Source organism: Amphiprion ocellaris, chromosome 16 (assembly GCF_022539595.1).
Source record: "Amphiprion ocellaris isolate individual 3 ecotype Okinawa chromosome 16, ASM2253959v1, whole genome shotgun sequence".
NCBI classification, from domain to species: domain Eukaryota; kingdom Metazoa; phylum Chordata; class Actinopteri; family Pomacentridae; genus Amphiprion; species Amphiprion ocellaris.
Genome location: NC_072781.1, coordinates 16655140 through 16676550, shown reverse-complemented (window position 1 = coordinate 16676550; position 21411 = coordinate 16655140). Strand labels below are relative to the sequence as shown.

Sequence of the window (21411 nt, the reverse complement as noted above, 5' to 3'; positions counted from 1 at the left end):
CAGTGTGTTTTACAAATAATTCTGAGAAAAGTGTTAATTCTGTGGGGCCAGAAAATATTCAAAAATGGATACACACAATTCGACACAATGTTCGGTTAGTATACTCAATTTTACTGTTTAAAATACAGTATTCGCTCGGTTTCACATCGGACAAGCTTTAATGCGACACCGCAGATACTCGTCGTCATTCATCCTGGGTCACCGAAACACAGGTAGGAGAGACAGTTCGATCACATATATCACATAAAACTAGAATGTGTTTGTTTCTTACGTGTTGTTTAGGAAGCTTAATGTTTTTAAAGGTAACGATAGGCAGCTAAAGCCGTGTTTGGCTGAGAGTGTGCAGCCGCAGTTTAGCTTGTTCCTTGGATAAACTAGCTAGCTTAGGTTGCTAACCAGCTCGCCTGTCAACAGCTGGAGGCTGGCAGCTGTCAACATGGAACAGCAAAGTGTTAACGCTACACAGCGCTGACATTGAGTTTGATGCATTTCATCCGACACATATGCTCTAATTTAAAAGTGTTTAAGGCTTTGAACCTGAGGTGCTGCTATAAGCTGTGCAGATGATACCTAGACTGAACGTTGGAGACATTTAACGACAATGTTCCCCCCTTTATGTGACATTGCAGAGACGAGGGTGTACAGCTCTGTGCTCAGAAGTACTTGCCATGGAGCTGGCTCACAGTCTTCTGCTCAACGAAGATGCTTTGGCCCAGATCACTGAAGCAAAGAGGCCTGTGTTCATCTTTGAATGGCTCCGCTTCTTGGATAAAGTGCTTGTGGCAGCGAATAGGGTAACCTTTCCCATTTAGGCATCGTTTTTCTGAGTGGGGGTCAGAAGTAGTAGTTTGTAACTTTATTTTGTATTTGAATGGCAGGTGGATGTGAAGGAGAAGCAGAAGAAGCTGGTGGAACAGCTAACTGGACTGATCAGCAGCGCCCCCGGACCACCAACTAGAAAACTCCTGGCCAAAAACCTTGCTACCCTCTACAGCATTGGAGACACCTTCACTGTTTTCCAGACTCTGGATAAATGCAATGACATCATCAAAAGCAAGGATGACACACCAGCATACTTGCCAACAAAACTGTAAGACCTCATATAATCACAGCAGTGTATATATTTTTTGGCTGTTTATACAGTTAAATGTGCATGTTGATGCACAGTTTGAGCTTATACACATTTGCATCAAGATATAAGCTGTTCAGCAATGCATTTGGAGTTTCAGGCCTATACAGTAGGCTCACCTTCAAGGGCATTAGCAGTTAAGCCAAGCGTTAATCTGCAAAATGACAGTTCATGTTTAAAAGGGGGGATTAAGTGTACATGAGCAGATATTATGCTGTGTTTCTTGCTCGCATTAATGGGACCGAAAAGTGGATGAAGCCACATCATTGGTGTCCTGCAGTGTTTTCTTCATTCTTCTTCCTTCTGTTGGGATTCAGAAGGGATGAAGGGTACGCATGGGGTTCAGGACCTCCTTGCCACATACACACTGAGCTGTAGGGTTCCTTCTGCAGTATCTCTGTGTGTAAATCTAACCCATTATGCAGGGTATTATGCCAGTATCACCAGTTTATGGTTTATGGCATTTCCGTTTCTCACAGTGATTGCTTTGCTACTGTTTACCAAATAATTTTAAAAGGGAATCATAATTGTTTTTTTTGAATGCTTGCACTTTCCTTGCAGGGCTGCAGTGGCATGTGTTGGGGCTTTTTATGAGAAGATGGGCAGGATGCTGGGAAGCTCCTTTCCGGACACCATTAATAATCTTTTAAAGGCATTAAAGAGTGCAGAGGTATAATTTTTTAAAGTACAAAACTGGGAAATGTAATACAGTATTTAAAGAATTGCATCAGATTGTGCATTGGCATAACGGGGACAGTAATGGATATTTAAAGGGATTAAGGAGATCTATTATTCACAAATTGACATGACATCTATTTACATTTTTTGATTTCCCCTTTTATTTTATTGATGTAGTCTCAAGGCAGAGGAGAGATACTTCTCAGCCTGCAGAAGGTGCTCAGTGGACTGGGTGGAGCTGCAGCTTCGTGTCACAGAGATATTTACAAGAATGCCCGCTCTTTACTCACAGACCGGTCCATGGCCGTGCGCTGTTCAGTGGCAAAGGTTGGTATCAGCAAAGTCATCTAATGGAGCTATAAAGCAGTTAACAAAAGTAAATTTAGTAGGTGTAATCAAATTAAACAAATCATTTGGTCCTTTGTGAGTATTCCTTGCACTGGTGGAGGATTATTACAAATTGAACTGGCTTTATGTAATCTAATTATCAAAACACATCTTGGGATTCTTCAGCAGTAGCCAAGACTGTGGGTGTCCATACTAGCATACTATATAGTACCCCAGACAAAGGTTCAGTATGCCATAATGCCAGGATGTCCTACTACATCCAGTTTTATTTCACAATATGCAAGCCAGCATGCTTTTCTGGCCACCCTGACCTCCAATCCTTTGTGCAATGGAAGATAAATCACATACATCCCAGTGTTCTGTGCAAATATAAACAAGCTTGAGCTGCCAAGAGCACACAGGCAGATGGCGGCTCATTTCACACTTCAGACTGCCACGGCTATATCGGTAAGATACTAAAAGCATAAGGCTCATTATTATGACAAGCAGTATGTCCCATTTGTCTGCATGTTGCATGCAAAAAAAACATGCTTAAAGTAAAAGAAAAATTGTGCAATTTCGATTGCAGCCTGTATTTCATGTGTTTTCTGTTCCTGTCAAAAAAAATTAACCAGAAGATTTTTTTATGGTCACTGTTTAATCGATAGTCTAATGTTATTTTCTTAAGATAAGTAACACTGCAGCATGTTAGTAGGAGTACACTCCACCATTAGAAGACACCACTAACTTTTATACTTTTGCTGTCTCATTTATGTTAAACAGACTCAGATATGTTGCGCAAATCCCCTCCCTTTGTTGTGAAAGATGATTTCCTGTTAGAAAGTCTGACATCAGCCGTACTACATATGGTCCCAGTTGCATTGTTAAGCTGAATATACATAAAGTTAGTAATCACCTGTTTACCTGTAATAAATCATGTATTTTCTGTACACTCATAATTGTTCTTTCCTGATCAGTGCCTTTTGGAGCTGCAGAATGAGGCAGTATTCATGTGGACCACAGAACTGGAGAACATGGCCACTTTGTGCTTCAAAGCTTTGGAGGGGTCTAACTATGGTGTCCGGGTAGCAGTGGCCAAACTGCTGGGGACGGTCATGGCCACCGCCCTGATGCCCAAACAAGCAGCTGGTAGGTTAAAGAGTTGCTTTGTGTAGCTCATGTCTGACTACTTTTATGTTAATTAGACTAGCTCACTGTTTTTTTTTTTTTTTTAAAGTTATTTTTATGGCCTTTTGTTGGCTTTATTTGATAGGTATAGTGAGAGACAGACAGGAAATGGGGAGAAGAGTCGGGGAAAGACATGCAGCAAAGGGCCACGAGCGGGAATCGAACCCGGGCCGCTGCGTCGGGGACCAGCCCTTGTACATGGGTCGCCCGCTTAACCTGTTGTAGCTCACTGTTTTTGATCCTCACGGTCTCAATCCTGTTTCTCCACAGTGATGCGTCAGAATGTGAAGCGGGCCACTCTGGAGGAGGTGCTGGAGCTGATGGCCACAGGCTTCCTGCGTGGTGGATCTGGCTTCCTGAAGAGCGGAGGGGAGATGTTGAAAGGGGGAGGCTCTGTCAGCAGGGAGGTGCGGGTGGGCGTCACACAGGTGAGGCATATTCACCGGACGTAAAAGGAATAAGAGCCGGCGTTGTTGGATCCCACGGTCTCATCCTGCTTCGTTCTCCTCAGGCTTACGTTGTGTTTGTGACAACTCTTGGTGGTCAGTGGCTGGAGCGCAACTTCGCCACATTCTTGTCCCATGTTTTGGACCTCGTGTCTCACCCACGGGCCACACAGACACATGTTGAGGCTGTGTACTCTCGCCGCTGTGTCTCCTTCATGCTCCGCGCCACCCTGGGGGGCTTACTTGGAGAGAAGGCACAAATTGCAGCCGGCAAAGAAATCTGCCAAGCCATCAGCAAGCAAATGAGGGCTGTGGGTAAGGAGGATGGGGGGGAAATATCACGGTTCAGAGCATTGCAGAGTAAGTACTCATCCATTATTATCACCTTTAATTCACTCTTCATTCTCTTTCTAAAATTCTTGCATGGTTTGTGTTTGTGTTGTGTACTGAGGTATCTTTCCTTTGTTTTGCTTTCCTTCTTGCTTTCTTCATTTGCTTCTTTTGGATCACTGTCCACTTTCTTACATCTCTTTAACCACAAACAGCATCTTAATGTCAGGAACATTAGCCATTGCCAGCTCAGCTTATGAATTACTCATGCTTGCATTACTGCATAACCTTCATCGGTTTTGCTTGCGAATTCACATTCTGTTATTGCCTTGCACTCCCTAAGGAGCAAATGACGTAACTTTTTCCTCACTGTTGACATCTGGCTTACACCAACAACAAAGACTGCATGTGCCACTAAATTTACAAATGCAAAGTAGGAAGAGGCTGTTTTCCGCCACAGCAACAAAACATAATGTTTGCAAGTTTGCTGCACCAAATTGCATTTTTTTCTGCTTTACATCATCACATCAATCATTTTTAAAATCATCTTCATCCCATTCAGAAAGGATGATTCTTACTCTGATTTGCTGTGCAACCTTTGAACTGATGTAAACTATGTCAAAGTAACACTATTTTGTTCATTTTGTTCAAGACAGAATTTGAAAAAGATGTTGAATGTTGGTGTCTCTCAAGACATGATCCTTGACTCTTCATTTTTTACTCTATACTTGCTGCTTTTTCAACCAGCTCAATGTTTGAGACTTCTTGAAATGAGACTTTGACAAATGTCTAAGCTAAATGTAGCTGGGAAAATGTTACCTGAAGCCATGATGGAAATGGGACTTTCTAGTGTATGTCCCCCTCTGTATTGTACTCTTGGTTCCCTTTGTATGGAACAAAATACTGCCACAGTTCAAGAAGCAGCTTTACATCTCTTCCTTAAATCGGTGTTTCCTTTTGTGTGATCTGTCTTGACTGTTGCTTATTTAGAGCTCCGAGGATTTCAGGTCTTGATGAATGAACATCAGATGCACTTATCAGCAGTTAAATTTAATGTTACTCTTTTCCTCTTTTGTCATATTAATCCATTGAAATGATGAAAACAGCTGTTTCCTTTCTTGCAATTTTTTTGGTATGAAAAATAATCCTCAGAGCTCTGAGTATTTGGGATTAATAGTACTGTATTTTGAAGTGGTACTTCTTTAGTTACAGAACTTGACTATTAATGTGTGACAGCATTGCATGACCTAATGTGGTTATTTATGTTATGACTAGCTACTGTGTATTAGGTGAAAAATATTGAGTATCTAATATAGCTTGTTTTTGTCTTAAAAAAACTTTACTCTTAATTACTGTTGATTTTGAGCCGCTTCATCCATCAGAGCTGTGCACCTTCTGAATTAGTAACTAGTAAATATTGTATTTTAAATTAATGAAGTTTAATAATGACTCAGAAACTGATTGAAATGTTTTTACTGACAATCCTTTTTGCTCGTTTCTCTTTGTCTTTCATACATTTTTCCAGAGGCAGTAGTGAATGATATCAGTGGGGAGAACAAGGCAGGGGCAGCTGATGTCTCTGCCAGTCAGCATGTTATGGTGTGCGCTCTTAAAGAACTGGGCAGTTTAGTTCAGAGTTTGAGTGCCACAGCTTCACCACTCATCCAGGAGCCTTCTATAGGTGAGACACACCAGTATTAAATTAGATATTCATTATGTTGCTCATGACACAGGCTAGTTTATTCTGTATTCTTGGTAAATGAAATTGATTATTTACTGCTAAGAACACGATAGTTTCACATCTTATTTTTTGCAGTGTCCAGGTTACTGTTACTATATGAAATAAGGTGGAATCTGAAGTCAGAAGGAAAACTGAAAACTGAACTTATTAGCTATTTAAAACATTTTTCATGTTTTGTTCTCAAGGACTTCTTGAAACTGTGACCTCAGTACTTCTTCACCCAAGCATGGCAGCACGTTTGGCAGCTGCATGGTGCCTGCGCTGTGTTGCTGTGGCGCTTCCTTATCAGTTGACCCCACTGCTGGACCGCTGTGCAGAGAGAATCAATAACCTGAAGAGTTCACCTGAGGCTGTTAGTGGCTACAGCTTTGCGATGGCTGCTCTACTGGGAGGAGTACACCAGTGTCCACTGGGTATCCCCCACTCCAAGGGCAAGGTATGTAGCCTGAGAATTAATCTTCTTCAAAAGTCAAAGGGCATGGCCACGGCGGCCCTCCGAACTTTGATGCTTCGCCCTGAAAGAGGAAGTGCTGTGTAAATACCCTCTACATGCTGCAGTCTGCCTAAAACTTTACATGACTGATCAGAGTCCTGCCCGGATGACATCCATATGCCAGTATCCATTCACAGTCATAGCGCCACCTGCTGGAGAGGAATTTACATGTTTTACAGTTTGATGTACTATTGTATGGGCTCCCAGTGTGTTTTAACCTTAACAAACTGGTTCCTGGTATGACTTATCCTCTTTCTATTGGCTCCCAGTATGTTTGAGCCTGCTTAAACTGACTCCCAGTATGTTTTAGTCTTGTTATATTGGCTTCCAGTATGTTTCAGCCTCTTTACACTGGCTTCAATATATTTTGTCTTCTTTTTTAAACAGCAGTTTGAGCTTTAGTATTTTCTAAGACATGTCTGTTTCATTTGCCTCCTGATAAAGCACATTGTAACTCTGAAAAATGCTCTATGTTCGCACGTGTCATTTCTACAAACTTTGTGATATAATCCTTGAAATTGGTCATCTTTGTCTCGAAACCTTAACTTTGGTGTCACACCTCGACTTGCGCCACGTCCAGATGTGCAAGGACCTGTTCAACGCTGCTTACAGCTTTAACATCATTTGTTCTTTCTCTTGTATTTCAGCCATTTAGGTCTTTCTACATCTGTAATTCTTAATTGAACTGCTGCTACTGAGTGCCTGTTTTTAAAACTGAATCATCTGCGTTCCCTCCCTGTAGCTGGTGGTGAGTATAGCTGAAGACCTCCTGCGGACAGCTGCTCAGAATAGTCGGCTGTCGCTGCAGCGTACACAAGCTGGATGGCTGCTCCTGGGGGCCCTCATGACTTTGGGTGAGTCTTCCAGACATACTTGTAGCTTGATAATTTGACAGCAATTCCTTCTCCCACTCACCACCAATATGGCCACCACATTGTGTTCCTGTGTGTTCCCAGGTCCCTCCCTTGTGCGCTATCACCTCCCCAAAATGCTGCTGCTGTGGAGGAACGTGTTTCCTCGTTCCCAGAAGGAGCTGGAGGCTGAAAAGGCCAGAGGAGACTCGTTTACGTGGCAGGTCACCCTAGAGGGCCGAGCTGGAGCACTGTGTGGTAAAGAATCACACCTGCCCTATTTTTCTGCACATGCTCTATAATGTCAGCTCATATAGTTTTGACCAACGGTGTTTGTTTCCTCTGTAGCCATGCGCAGCTTTGTGGCCCACTGTCCTGAGCTTCTCACAGAAGATGTAATCCGTAGACTGATGACTCCCATTGAATGTGCCATGACCATGATGTCTCAGTGAGTGGGATGCTCTTAACTTTCTGTTCAAGATTTAAAGACAGAGAATTGTTTTGTCTTTGTTTAGTGCACCATTTAGTTATTTTAATAATAATTTGAATATTCTGACCTTTTCTCAGTGTCCCTGCCATCATTAAGGTCCATGGTGCTCATCTGAAAGCAAGTGCAGCGATGGTAAGGCTCAGGTTGTACGACATCTTGGCTCTCTTGCCTCCCAAGACTTATGAAGGTAATGAACCACTTCTGTATTATTTTCACCTAGGCTAAAAATAACTTGTATAAGGTGTTTTAAAATCAGAAATCTTAATTTGTAGGCAGCTTCAATGCCCTCCTGAGGGAGCTGGTGGCAGAGTTTACTTTGACTGACAACTCGTCCAACACCACCACCTCTTTGCTTCGCTCTCTGTGTCACTATGATGACAGTGTGCTCATGGGTTCCTGGCTACAAGAGACTGACCACAAGTCCATAGAGGATCAGGTTTGTTCACATTATCTATGATTAAGAATCCGGGGCTGCACAGTAGCTTGGTGGTTAGCGCCGTTTCCTTGCAGCTAGAAGATCCCCCGGTTTGTGTCCTGGCCTGGGCCTGGGATCTTTCTGTATGGAGTTAGCATGTTCTCCCTCTGTATGCATGGGTTTTCTATGGGTTCTCCAGCTTCCTCCCACAGGCCAAAGACATGCTGAGGTTAAATGATAATTCTAAATTGTCCGGAGGTGTGAATGTGAGTGTGATTGTTTATCTTTATGTGTAGCCCTGTGATAGACTGGTCCCCTGCCTTCACCCTAAGTCAGCTTTGATAGGCTCCAGCCCCCACCCGCAACCCTAATGAGGATTAAGCGGTGTATAGCCAATGGATGGATTAAGAGTCCGCAAGCAGTACTAGTAATTAATCTCAAAATAAATGTAGATGCTTTATGTGTTTGACTGTTTCAATGAATACTCATTATCTTGTGCTGAATGTTTAACAGCCACTATCTCCACTATTATTATATGTTTTTTAAAAATCATTATATTGATTTCTCTGTGCTGTTGGTGTTAACGCCACTGTTTCATCCTACCTAAACAGCTGCAGCCCAACAGTGCGTCAGGCAGCGGAGCTCTGGAACATGACCCGTCTTCAATCTACCTGCGTGTCCCTGTTGGTGAAGCCATCCCAGGGCCTCTCCCTTTGGGTGTGTCAGTTATCGATGCTTCAGTGGCTCTGTTTGGTGTTGTTTTCCCCCATGTGTCCTTCAAACACAGGTAAGCAGTTTAATCATTGCAGTGGAAATTTTGAAAAGGAGTTTTGCTGCTCAGAGCATGTCAACATTTTTTGCATTATTCAATGTTTTTGTTATAGAGTTGTTCTCTTGTTTATGTCTTATATATTTATATAAGATAAGATAGTCTTTTATTTCTCCCCATGCCAGGGGAAATTCACATTGTTACAGCAGCTTATGTAGCAATAAACATAGTAATAGTAATAAAATAATAATAAAATGGTAGTAATAATATTTACAATATGTACAGGGATGAGAAATGAGAATGAAATAGTACAGTACTGACACACTGTAAACAATACAACATAAAGTGTCTTGAAAAAATAAGTTTAAAAAGTGCAAAGATGTAGCTGCTGATTTGTTGCAGAGCTCTTTGTGGCAGGCTTGCTTTTATTATATTCTACCTGACTTTGTGTATGATTCAGGCTGCAGATGCTAGACCACTTTGCAGAGTGCATAAAGCAGGCTAAAGGAGTTCGACAGCAGGCAGTCCAACTGAACATATTTACCGCAGTGCTCAGTGCTCTCAAGGTGAGAAAATCAAATATAGATCCTCTTAACGCGATAATGTAAGGGGCAGTCGTTCAGGTAATACTTGCAATGGGAGATAATGTACCCGTTCCTTTGTGACTGAAGGGTTTGGCTGAGAACAAGAGTACTCTGGGTCCTGAGGAGGTGCGTAAGTCTGCCTTGGCCCTGGTGATGGGAGCTTTGGACAATCCCAATCCCATCCTTCGCTGTGCTGCTGGAGAGGCCCTGGGCAGGATGGCTCAGGTGGTAGGAGAGGCTACCTTCATCGCCAGAATGGCACAAACCAGCTTTGACAAGTATGCATATCATAGCAGTACTATCATATTTGTCTTTAGCTTATGTTAATTCTCCTGTTTAGATCAAGAGAGGCTGGTCAGAGCAATGTATAACCAGTTGTAGAAAATCAGTTTTCACAACCTATTGGAAGCCTGAGATGTTTTGGGAAAGATTAGGGTTTCAGTCTTTGTTTTTTTTTTTTTTTTAAAGATCTGTCTTGAACTGAATCTATTTTACTCCCTATCCCTTTACTTTAATCATGTGATCTGTATCTCTTTTCCTTCTCTATAGACTGAAGTCAGCCCGTGATGTAGTTTCAAGGACAGGCCATTCACTGGCTCTTGGCTGTCTGCATCGATATGTTGGAGGAATTGGCTCTGGCCAGCACTTAAAGACCAGCGTCAGCATCCTGTTGGCTCTGGCACAGGATGGATCCTCTCATGAGGTCCAGGTACAGTAAATTACTGAGGAGGAATGGATTTTGAAATTCATTCATTGTTGAATGTCATTTTTTGTAGTCTTTCTTTAGCTAAACAGAACATATATTGTTTTTTATTGTGTTTTATTTCTAAACATAATTTACACTTAAGAACATCAAGGTTTGTTTCATTAGTTGTGCTTTGCACCACACTAAGGCAGTTATTATCTACCTTACTTTGCTTTCCAGACATGGGCTCTGCACTCCCTGGCGCTGATTGTGGATTCTAGCGGTCCCATGTACAGAGGCTACGTGGAGCCTACATTGTCCCTGGTGCTCACCCTCCTCCTCACTGTGCCCCCATCTCATACAGAGGTGCACCAGTGTTTGGGTCGCTGCCTTGGCGCTCTCATCACCACTGTGGGACCAGAACTACAGGGTAACTGCAGCAGAAACCAAATCACAAACCTCTTTGTGTAACTGTAACTCTCTCATTTGACTCTATTTTGTTTAAAAGGCATGTTATACAGCATTTTCCTTGCCAGGAGGTGGCAGTGTAATCAACTTTAACTACACTGAAGTACATACAATGTTTCCTCTAACTACTAAAAGCAGCAGTTTCTTTGTGTCTGTCTTTCTAATCTTTGTCACTGGGTTTATTAGGAAATGGAGCCACTATTTCCACCATCCGCTCATCCTGCCTGGTTGGTTGTGCCATCATGCAGGACCACTCTGACTCCCTTGTGCAGGCGGCTGCCATCTCATGTCTGCAGCAGCTGCACATGTTCGCTCCCAGACATGTCAACCTGTCCAGCCTGGTGCCCTGTCTCTGTGTAAGACATGCTGATTTTCAGAATACAAATGTAATAGTTATAATTACATGGTGTTCTTCTCAATCATGATTTGTTACTGTACTTTGGGATTCCTGTAGGTCCACCTGTGCAGCTCTCACCTGTTGCTGCGTCGTGCTGCTGTGGCCTGTCTGAGACAACTTGCCCAGAGAGAAGCTGCAGAGGTTTGTGAATATGCCATGAGTCTGGCGAAGCGAGCAGGAGACAGCAAAGACAACACTACAATCAGTGAGTTCAAATCATGAAACCGATGAGAATATTCTGTTTGGTTGGAATACCTAAGTGAGACACCGTGGCTCTTGCTGTGTTGACTGTGCCCTTGGTTTAGATCTGAACATCACAGAGACTGGTCTGGAGGGCGTTCTGTTCGGCATGCTCGATCGAGAGACAGACAGGAAGCTGTGCTCTGACATCCATGACACACTGGGTCACATGCTGTCATCTCTTGCTGTGGAAAAACTTTCACATTGGCTTAAACTCTGCAAAGATGTCCTTGCAGCAACTACAGGTAAATCCACAAAAGCAACTAAATCTAAATCTTCTATTTTAAATCTTTGTATCATGATTGTGTCCACTTCCTCTTTCAGATGTAGGGGGAGCTGTTGCGTTTGAGGTGGAAAAGGACGAGGAAGACTCAGAGAAAAAAGATGAGATGGATGATGACACCATGTTCACAGGCCTGGGTGAAGATGACAAGTCCAAGCCCTCTGTGGCTCCTCGCTGGGTGACTCGGGTGTTTGCCGCAGACTGCTTGTGTCGCATCATTCTGCTATGTGAGAATGCAGACAAAACACACTTTGACCTGGCAGCTGCTCGCTCTGCACAGGCCAAGAACCCCAAAGGTACCGTTCACCATGCTGTCAGAACACAGCAGCTCAGAGTTCACTGAAAGATTTCTGATTGATTTATACCACCTGATCTTTTGTCCGTCCAACTAAATTATAGTTTCTTTTTTGACTGTAAATGTTTTTGCAACCTCAGGGCAGTTCTACTGCCAACTCCTGGAAAAGCTTATGCATGTGCTTTTATGTAAAGATGGAAAAAAAGCTAGAGATGAGTAAGCAAAAGTAGGATGTTTTTTTTCACTGTGGCAGATAGATGAGCCAGTATTTACATTAGTCTCTCCGTAATGAGGAGTAATTCTACAGTCTAGACAGTAATAGCACCATGTAGGGATTTTGCAGCTTTGAAACCAGCTAAGCCAAATTTAGTGACTGGGATTGAGTGGATGGTTGGTCCGTTTGTCCGTGTGTCCAGCTAATCCCCTGAAAGGTGCACTTCAGCTAAAACTGAATTACATCTCAGCCTCAAATTCGATCTGGTTTCTTTTGAATCACTGCAAGTGCACACTGAGACTTTAAAAACAGATTTGTTGTGTTCATCTGTATTTAATCTTCAAGAGGAAGGTGTTAAAAAGGAGAGACATTTAGCCAAAATTTGTAGCTTTTTGCAGATGTGTAACCCATCATCAAAAGAATGCTGAAACAGATTTTTAACAAAGGAAAATGATGAAATTAACATTGTAAATTCTATTTTTTGATTAATTATTGTGGCTGCTCACTGAGATCATATTCCTTACAGTACTTATAAATATTGTTCTATTCCTCATGCGGTCCTCGTTGTTTTTCCTCATCTCTCGTTCGTCCAGGAGATCTGTTGGTACTCCATTTGTCTGACCTCATCCGCATGGCGTTTATGGCAGCCACAGACCACAGCAACCAGCTAAGGATGGCCGGCCTGCAGGCGCTGGAGGACATCATTAAAAAGTTTGCATCTGTACCAGAGCCTGAGTTCCCAGGGCACGTTATTCTGGAACAGTACCAGGCCAATGTGAGTTAAAATTGCATTATGCTACGAAAGTACAAAATTAATAATGACAGCGAAACCGTATAACCAACTTAAAGAGAGAATTTTGTGAACTCATGTGCATTAGGTCGGAGCTGCTCTCAGACCTGCATTTTCACCTGATACACCGTCTGACATAACAGCTAAGGCGTGCCAGGTAGGACACCCTGCTTTGTTTGTGAACATTTAGTGCAGAGGTTTTTCCAGATTGGTTACCCTTTCACCTTATCTTCCTGTTTGAGGTGTGTACTGCAGAAATGCCATTATCACGTAGCAACCAGTTCTGTTTGTACTGTAGTGTTCTGTCTACTAATAACCCTTGTACATGTTTTAATATGTTTGATGCCTTTGTATTGTTGTGACGGCAAAGTGACTCATCATCCCCTTAGCAGTGTCAAATATTCAGGCTTAATACTCTTTGACTCAGTGATTTAAGAGTTAGTGACAGAGGCAAATAGCAAATATGCCTGTAGCAGTATTATTTCAAAAGTTCTCTCATTGACATTCCCACTTTGGGTCTCTGGATAAAAGTCTTCTTGGCTTTTGAGTCAAGGCATCCCTTTTCTAAACAGAAGATTATGTTGGAAGAACATAAAAAAAAACTAAATTCCAAAAACCAAAAAATATTTAATTCTAACCTGTTAAACTGCAGGTCACATGACAAAACCTACACAGAAACTGTAGTTTGACTATAGTTTAAACAAACAAACTAGTAGAATAGTGTCTCACCTAGAACATCCGCATCATAACACACTAAAGAAAGACTCCTTTCCTTGGCCGCCTGACACTCTCATAGCAGTTCTTCTGGAAGGATGTAATCTTATTAATGTGTGCTCCACTTTTACAGCAATAACATGTCAGTCCTGTTTATTAATAATGGTTCTTTGACACTCGGATCCTCTTAAATAGCATGGCTAATCAACCCTGAGTGCTCCGTTATGTAACACAGGTTTTAAATTTTCCGCAAGTAGCAGGAGGAGTAATATATAAAATGTTATAAATCTTAACAGCAATCACAGTTTAGTTGATTATTTGTTACCTTGACCCCCCTGTCTGTCCACAGGTGTGTAGTACGTGGATTGGTAGTGGTGTAGTCAGTGACCTCAACGACCTGCGACGAGTCCACAACCTTCTTGTGTCATCGCTGGACAAGGTGCAGGCTGGGAAGGGCTCATCCAGTCAGCTGTACAGTGAGAGCGCCACCACGATGGAGAAGCTGGCTGTGCTGAAGGCATGGGCGGAGGTGAGAGTGAAGATAGTCAGAGCACTGTGTCATTTTTTTATATGGCAAATAACGTGCAAATAATGTACAAATCTGACCATGGACACTGGCTTTCTTGCTCAGGTGTACGTGGTGGCAATGAAGATCAAGAAAGAGGCTGAATCCAAGCCTGCTAAACCAGTCAGAAGTGGAGATGATGATGAGGACGAGGATGATCTGGGTGCCGATGTGCTTCCACCTGACAGCCTCATCACCCTGGTGCAGCCAGAGCTGCCCTCGTTGAGTCGCCTGTGGCTGGCCATGCTGCGAGACTATGCTCTGCTCACTCTGCCTGCTGAGTTTTCCAGTCAGCTGCCCCCGGACGGTATGAGACAGATTCTTGTCTACAAATTGCTAAATATAATCTAGAAATGTTGATTTTAAAGTAGACATTTTTACTTTTCCCCATTTTATTAAGTGTCTGTTTTAAATCTATTTATATGAATGGCTGTGTAAAGTAGACTCATGATGTTTCACATAAATCACTTTAGTATAGCTCACTTCATGCTCTAGTTTTTGAGTCCTTTGCTAAACTGTTGGTCTTATAAAGCTGAGATTATATTTCCCAAATAACTACTCCAGACTTTACTAAAAACTTAATATGATTGAGGCATTTTTTATTAAAATTTTAACAACATCTCTTGGAGTACTGTCAAATAGGCAATTAGATTAGATAATGAGGCACATTGTTGAAGCTGTCTTCGGGGACTTTGTATTTGACTTGATTTTGTCATGTGCATCCTGCAATGTAATCAAATGTCACCTGAGGTACATTTTGTAGAAGATTATATTTGTACAAAATGCAAATTGAATTGACAAGTAATTTGGTGTAAACAAATATTTTTCCACTGATGTGCATCTATGTTCAGGTGGAGCATTTTATACCCCAGAGACCATAGACACAGCAAGGCTCCACTACCGCAGCTCCTGGGCTCCTGTCCTGCATGCGGTGGCCCTGTGGCTGCACAGTACTGGGTTTGGAGCAGGTGAAGGACAAGAGGAGGTCTCATCACCTCCTTCCAAGACTCCTGGCCTCCCTCAAGGAGGCTCCTCCACCACAAAGACCTTCGAGGAGTCAGTCAAAGACAGGATGCATCTAATGTTGGGTAAGGAAACACAAAGCTCTGTGTCTTCTGTGTAGTAAAGCATTTCCCATATTTTGTTTTTTGTGTCTACGTGTAGCTAATTCACTAAGATCACTTCAAGTAAGAAAGAGGAGCTGCTTTTGTTTACACTTCAGCCACGGTCCACCCCACATCTGCTGAGAGTGAAAGAGTCATAATGAATAGGAAAAAAATAGAGGAACACACCCTAGCTGATTATTTGTGTTTGGTTTCTCAGGTGTCAGTATAGAGTTTCTCTGCTTCCCCCGACCCGAGGAGCCCATTGAGCATGTGATGTCCTGCCTGCAGGCCCTGTGCACTCTGCTTGAATCTCCATGTGCTAAGACCCACATTGCAGAAGACCAGGTAAAGAAAGATAAATTGTATACGTGAAATTGAGAAATATGGTTGAAGATTTGTGTCACAATTGTAGAATTACTGTATTTACTTGTCAAATGTTATACAGTCATATTTCAAATATATATAAAATCTTACTGAATGCAACATTTTGTATCTCTGTATTTTGAAATGGACTTTGTGTTAGCATGTTTTGATATTGGAAGGTGTTATTTTAACCTCAGCCTTAATGTTTAACTAAAAAAACGTTTCTCATATTGCAAAGACCAAAATTACCAAGTCAAGCACTAGTGAGTGGCTTTGTTAACTGCAGATATTTTGTCATGTAAGTGTCAAATGAGAAACGATGGCTTCTTTCATTTACACCTCACAGTAGTTATTTCATTGGTCTTTTTCAAGTCTTATGTTTACCATTGACCATCTCAGTGCAAATACCTGGTAAGTACAACAAGGACATGTGATATTTACTGACTTTAGGAGGTGAGAAAGATCCTCTATTAAACATTTGATCCACATACAGTAGATAATGGAGTACTGAAGGCTTCAAAGAACACATACGTTGCATCCTACAATTTCAGCACAAAGACGGCTTTTGAAGTGGGACAGGTCTCTGCCAGCCCATTTCAACATGTGGACTTCAGAGGATCCAGGCTCTGAATTCAGACTCAGCAGGATCATTCTTCCTTTAAGCCAGTTTTATACACTCTACTGATAAAGCTTCTTCTTCATTAAGGAGCAACAATAAAAGTTGTATTTGAATTTATGTTAAGAGTTAAATTCTGTTAAATTATTTGAAGAAATTTGAGAAACATCAAATATAATTTAGTCAAATTCACAGTCATCTGAAATTCTAAAAATTACAGGTTCTGCATTCTACTTTACATCTTTCTGTATAAAACCTGCATAATTACCACTTTGATAAAACAGATGAATACATTGTCAAGCATAACAATGAAGAAGTTAAACAGATTTCTTCTCTAAATATCAATGCCCACATTTCTCATGTTCTTCCATGCCATTACTGTAATTCTTTTCAGCTTCTGGCCGTGGAGCTCCTGAATGTGCTCCACAGGCTGCTGTTGACCCGGGATCCTCCTGCTGTCCAGCTCCAGGTCACTGCTGTCGTGCAGGAGACCATCAGGGCTGCACTGGACCATCTGCAGCGACAGCGGACCAACAAAGGTCAGGAACATTCCGTTGTTCAAAGAAATGTTACATTCTCTTTGGCTTCATCTGAATGAAGATTGAGCAATGTGAATTATGTGATGGTGTGAGCAATTTAGGTCACTATGTTATTTTGTTTAGGCGAAGAGGGCGATAAAGACTTGCAGCAAAGCCTGGGGGAAGGAGGGGACACAGGGGAGCTGGCTCCTGGCAAGTCTTTAGTGTTTGCAGCCATGGAGCTGCTCGTGTTCATCCTTGTCCGCCACTTACCACAGCTCAATGCACGTGTGAAGGAGTCACCCAGCCATGTGCCACTCAGGCCTCAGCGACTACCTGAGGAAAGTGCACGCCTAGTGGCAAACACAGTTTCCATCCTGGCAGAACTGCCCTCACTCTGCTCCCCTGCCGGTGAGGCCCGAGGCAAACTGCAACAACACACACACACACCATGCAAAATATGAACGGATAATATATACCAAAGCAAATCTGCACAATGTACCCACTGATACCAAGTGCCAGTTTCAGCTTGGTTGTATTTGGAACTATTAGCCTGAGCTTGGCCTACTTTATTCAGGTCTGTCTATAATTAAACACCTTGACAAAGCTATGCACAGATGGCATCATAAACGTACATACACATTTGTGTGAGATTAAGGGTAAATGTGAATAATATTTGCATAGCAATGTGAGCAATGTGGTGCTCACTACGAAATTGCTCTTGCCTCTTATAGGAAGCATGACAATCCTACCTACAGTGCTCTTCCTAATCACCGGGGTTCTGAGGGAAACTGCAATCAAGACGACAGACAACTCGGTGCCTGTGACGGTGTCAGCTGCCCTGCAAGGCATCAAGACCATCATCACCTCCCCATTGGCCCGGATGGAGAGCATGCAGGCACAGTGGACCGGCCTTGTAAGAAGCAGCCTGGCATCTGTACTCGAGTACTCACAGCCAGGTAGGCAGATAGACACACATGCACATAGTTGATCGTGACCTGTGTTCTCTCTGTAGAGGGATCAAGAGAAAAGTATGACAACATTACTCATTAAAAATGTGCTTGCTTCTTTGTGTAATTCTTTAGACGAGTCCCGACCTGACATGGATGAAGTCAGTATGTTGACAGCGATCACGCTCTTCCTGTTGTCAGCCAGCAATGAACTGGTGGGAGTGACCGTCCTGCAGAAGGGCTGCATGGACCGCTTCCGAAATGCCCTCAACTCTAGTGATCCCTGGGTAAGCACCAATCTATACCAACACCGGTTAAGAAGCACATATTGAATGCATGACTAAAAAGTGTATGAAACTTTCCAGATGTGCGTGGGCCTGTTAAGTGAGAGATGTAATTGTTGTTGCCACAGGTTCAGGCGCGTTGTTACCAGCTGCTGTTGTCAGTGTTTCAACACTCCAGCCGTGCCCTCTCTACTCCTTACATCCACGCTTTGGCTCCTCTCATGGTAGAGAAGCTGAAGGCAGTGGAGCGCAGTCGGCCGGGGACCGCCGCTGAGCTTCAGGCTGTGCAGGAGGGCATCAGGGTCCTGGAGAATCTGGTCGGCATGGGTGAAGAGCAGAACCGTAAGTATGCCTCTGCCTAATGGAGCGCTGAAGTACCATACTGGTTCCATTAAAGTGTTTAGCTCTATTAAAGCAGGCTTCTTAAAGTATTTAGCTCAGCACACATCTCTTATGGATGTTTGCTGTCAAAGATCAGAGGAATAAAGCATTAAATGCTAAATTTAGAATCCCTGCACTAGCTTACTGTCAGTTTTAGTATTGATTTCAATATTATGCTATATATTATACAGTATATTCTGTATTATATATAAATTATGTGTGTGTGTATATGTGTGTATATATATATACATACATATATACATACATACATATATACATATAGAAAATGTGCTATGAAAAAGTTGAATGTTGACTCACTGGTCTTCAAACATTTTCTTTAGAGGGTTATTTGAGATGGAACTTGTGTTGTGTATATTGCTGATACTAATTCATGTTTGGATTTATTCATAATTATTATGTGGACTTGAAGTTAACCTGCCCATTAATGTTGATTAATCTATTAAATACTCAGCTTAGGAAATCAGTTTAAATCATCCGTCGCAGTGCATAATGACGTCTGCAGCTGAAGTATTGACAAGAAAAGCAACAAACCCCTACATTAAAGAATATAACAGCCAAGAATGTTTTGTTTGCTTGAAAAATGCTTTAAATGCTTGTTTGATTTTCAGAATACTTGCCAGTTAATTGTCTGTTGATCAGCTCAGTAATTGCATTTGTTATGCAATTCATAACTGCTAATTAAGCTTTGTTCTACTTAGAGTTTCTATTCAGGTTTTCTCCAGTCTTGTCAGAACTGTTCATCAGTCTTACATTTTATGACGCACAATGTGATACATTTTATCTTGCCCAATACGTAAAGGTTTGAATGCACTCAATAAGATTGATATGCAGACATTTCACAGATCATCTCATATATTGTAGACACGTACTCTGATTTGCTTTGGTGTTGTCAAAGTGATGAATTGATCTGACAGAGCCTTTTGGTAATCACTGTCTTTGTTTGAGTGGTGACTCATGTCTGTAGTTTAGTAGTGTTTACATTTGTTGCCTGACCTCCATTTGTGTTCAGTGCAGTTAAACTGTCACTAGTTCTCTTAATGTTTTCTGTGTTTAATAGGGGTGCAGCTGCTGGCTCTTCTTGTCCCAACTCTTGTCTCCTACCTTTTGGATGAAAATGCCATCTCCTCTGCGCCCCAAGTCTCCAAAGGCCTCCATGATTTTGCCCTCCAGAACTTAATGCGGATTGGCCCTCTCTATCCAGCTGCCTTCAAGATAGTAATTGGTGCAGCACCTGAGCTTAAAACCCGTCTGGAATCTGCTATACGAGCCAACCAGGCCAGCAGCAAAGCCAAAGCTGCAGCCAGACAAGCTCAGCCGACTGTGCAAGCTGCACCAACCATCAAACTCAAGACGAGCTTCTTCTAAACACTCCAGAAATGCACTGTACACTCACAGCCTAATTTAATATTGTTTTTTGTTTGGTTTGTTGTCTGTCAGCAGTGTACCATATGCCACATCTGTATCAGCTACAGGTTCTTAAGTGTATTTATTTATTCTGCATCTCATCTTTGTTTGGATGGATGAGTGTTCTTCTTGAAATCAAGAAGACAATTATGTAAATATCATTAAAAAGCATTTGAATGTTCACTTTTAAAACTTTACGTTTAAAATCTGTAAGACATTTTGATTGTGTGAATGTATCATTTCTAGCCTTGATGCACATAGACACCATTTACATGTTCTTATTCCAGGTCATCAACCTCCAATATCAAAAAGTTGAGTTTTCTGTGCCATTTTCTCTGTGATTTTGCATCACCATAAACCATAAAGCAAGGTAGTTATTTTGTTTCTTTACATTCCAATCATGTGTGTTTGTTTAATGGAGCTAGTTAAGTGTGTGGCCTTTGGGGTCTGCTGATTGTTACTGATGAACGTTACTGTCTTTTTTTTTTTTGTAGCTTTTTTTTGAAAATGTGTTTTGCTTATAAATTATTGTAAACATTCCCACCATGTGTTCTTGAGCAAAACTGAGAAATTACTTATATTGAACCAAGAATGAGATTTTATTAGAATCAGTGGAATAATAAATGCACATTTTTTTCCCCAGAGGCTGTTAGTTGTTTGGCTAGTAACTGGAAAAATACTACATCATTTTATGTGCTGCATATCATATAGATTTTTTGCTTATGACTGATTTTAATCCATAATTTGTCTGTGTGTACTGCCCACATGAATAGCTGAGCATCAGCTGTCATTATAAATTGGCATATTTGTTGAAATATGTTATTCACCCTGTTTTTTTTTTTTTTCAAAATGTGAATAAAGTTGATTTGACGTCACTGCTGTTGATTGTATTTTCTTGCACATTTGTACCAATGAACCAAATTTGGTGCAGTAATATACAGTTGAAACCAGAAGTTTACATACACTGTATATAAAGACACATAACCTCTTTTTTCTCACTGACTTTAAATCAGGCAAACCTTTTCCTGTTTTGGGCCTGTTAGGATTACCAAAATTATTTTTATTTGATAAATTCCAGACTAATGACAGAATTTTTCATTACTTTCTTGGAAGTCAGAAGTTTACATACATTTCCTTTGTATTTGATAGCATTGCCTTTAAACTGTATGACTTGGGTCAAATGTTTTGGGTATCCTTTCACAAGCTTCTCACACTAGTTTGCTGGAATTTTGGCCCATTCCTCCTGACAGAACTGGTGTAATTGAGCCAGGTTTGTAGGCCGCCCTGGACAATGACCCTAAGCATACTGCCAAATTAGTGGCTTACAGACAACAAAGTCAGTGTTTTGGAGTGGTCATCACAATCTCAGAGAAAATTTATGGGCAGTGTGAAGGAAAAATTACTCTCTTTCCCCTTACTAAGGTATTTCCTTGCAGCTGGTGGCTGAAGACATTCCAGAATACCATGCAGGTTATGTTTGTCAACTGCAGTCACCTTAAATCATCCTGTAGATCCTATAGGTCTTCTCAAATGATCCTACGGGTTATAACTTTTGAAATCTCTTTCTATTCACTTCTGCTAAACTAAGGCTATGAGCTTCTCTCTCTAATATGGCCCTGAGAAAGGCAGATGCTGCAGAAGAAGATACACAAGAGAGGCAACTGCTGTCCCTGACC

At 41.7% G+C, this 21411-nt stretch overlaps 1 protein-coding gene across 2 annotated transcripts; it reads left to right on the top strand.

The window, feature by feature from the left end:
• The first annotated feature begins 168 nt into the window (after positions 1-168).
• heatr5b (HEAT repeat containing 5B) lies at positions 169-20610 on the top strand. Of its 2 annotated transcripts, none has more exons than XM_055018751.1 (36): positions 169-212; positions 630-794; positions 879-1090; positions 1691-1799; positions 1985-2134; positions 3112-3283; positions 3593-3750; positions 3834-4083; positions 5624-5779; positions 6025-6275; positions 7075-7186; positions 7289-7441; positions 7532-7631; positions 7751-7860; positions 7946-8109; positions 8700-8875; positions 9318-9423; positions 9529-9719; positions 9991-10150; positions 10367-10556; positions 10781-10950; positions 11049-11196; positions 11297-11476; positions 11556-11810; positions 12617-12798; positions 12902-12970; positions 13877-14056; positions 14159-14399; positions 14944-15180; positions 15416-15543; positions 16572-16716; positions 16840-17106; positions 17430-17654; positions 17781-17932; positions 18058-18271; positions 19389-20610. In XM_055018751.1, exons 2-36 carry the CDS (start codon positions 669-671, stop codon positions 19694-19696), a joined length of 6147 nt encoding a protein of 2048 aa, XP_054874726.1. In that variant the 5' UTR covers positions 169-212; positions 630-668; the 3' UTR covers positions 19697-20610. The 2 variants fall into 2 exon arrangements, with proteins under 2 accessions (XP_054874726.1, XP_054874725.1); XM_055018750.1 differs by having other exon boundaries at positions 3834-4128.
• Positions 20611-21411: the final 801 nt, after the last annotated feature.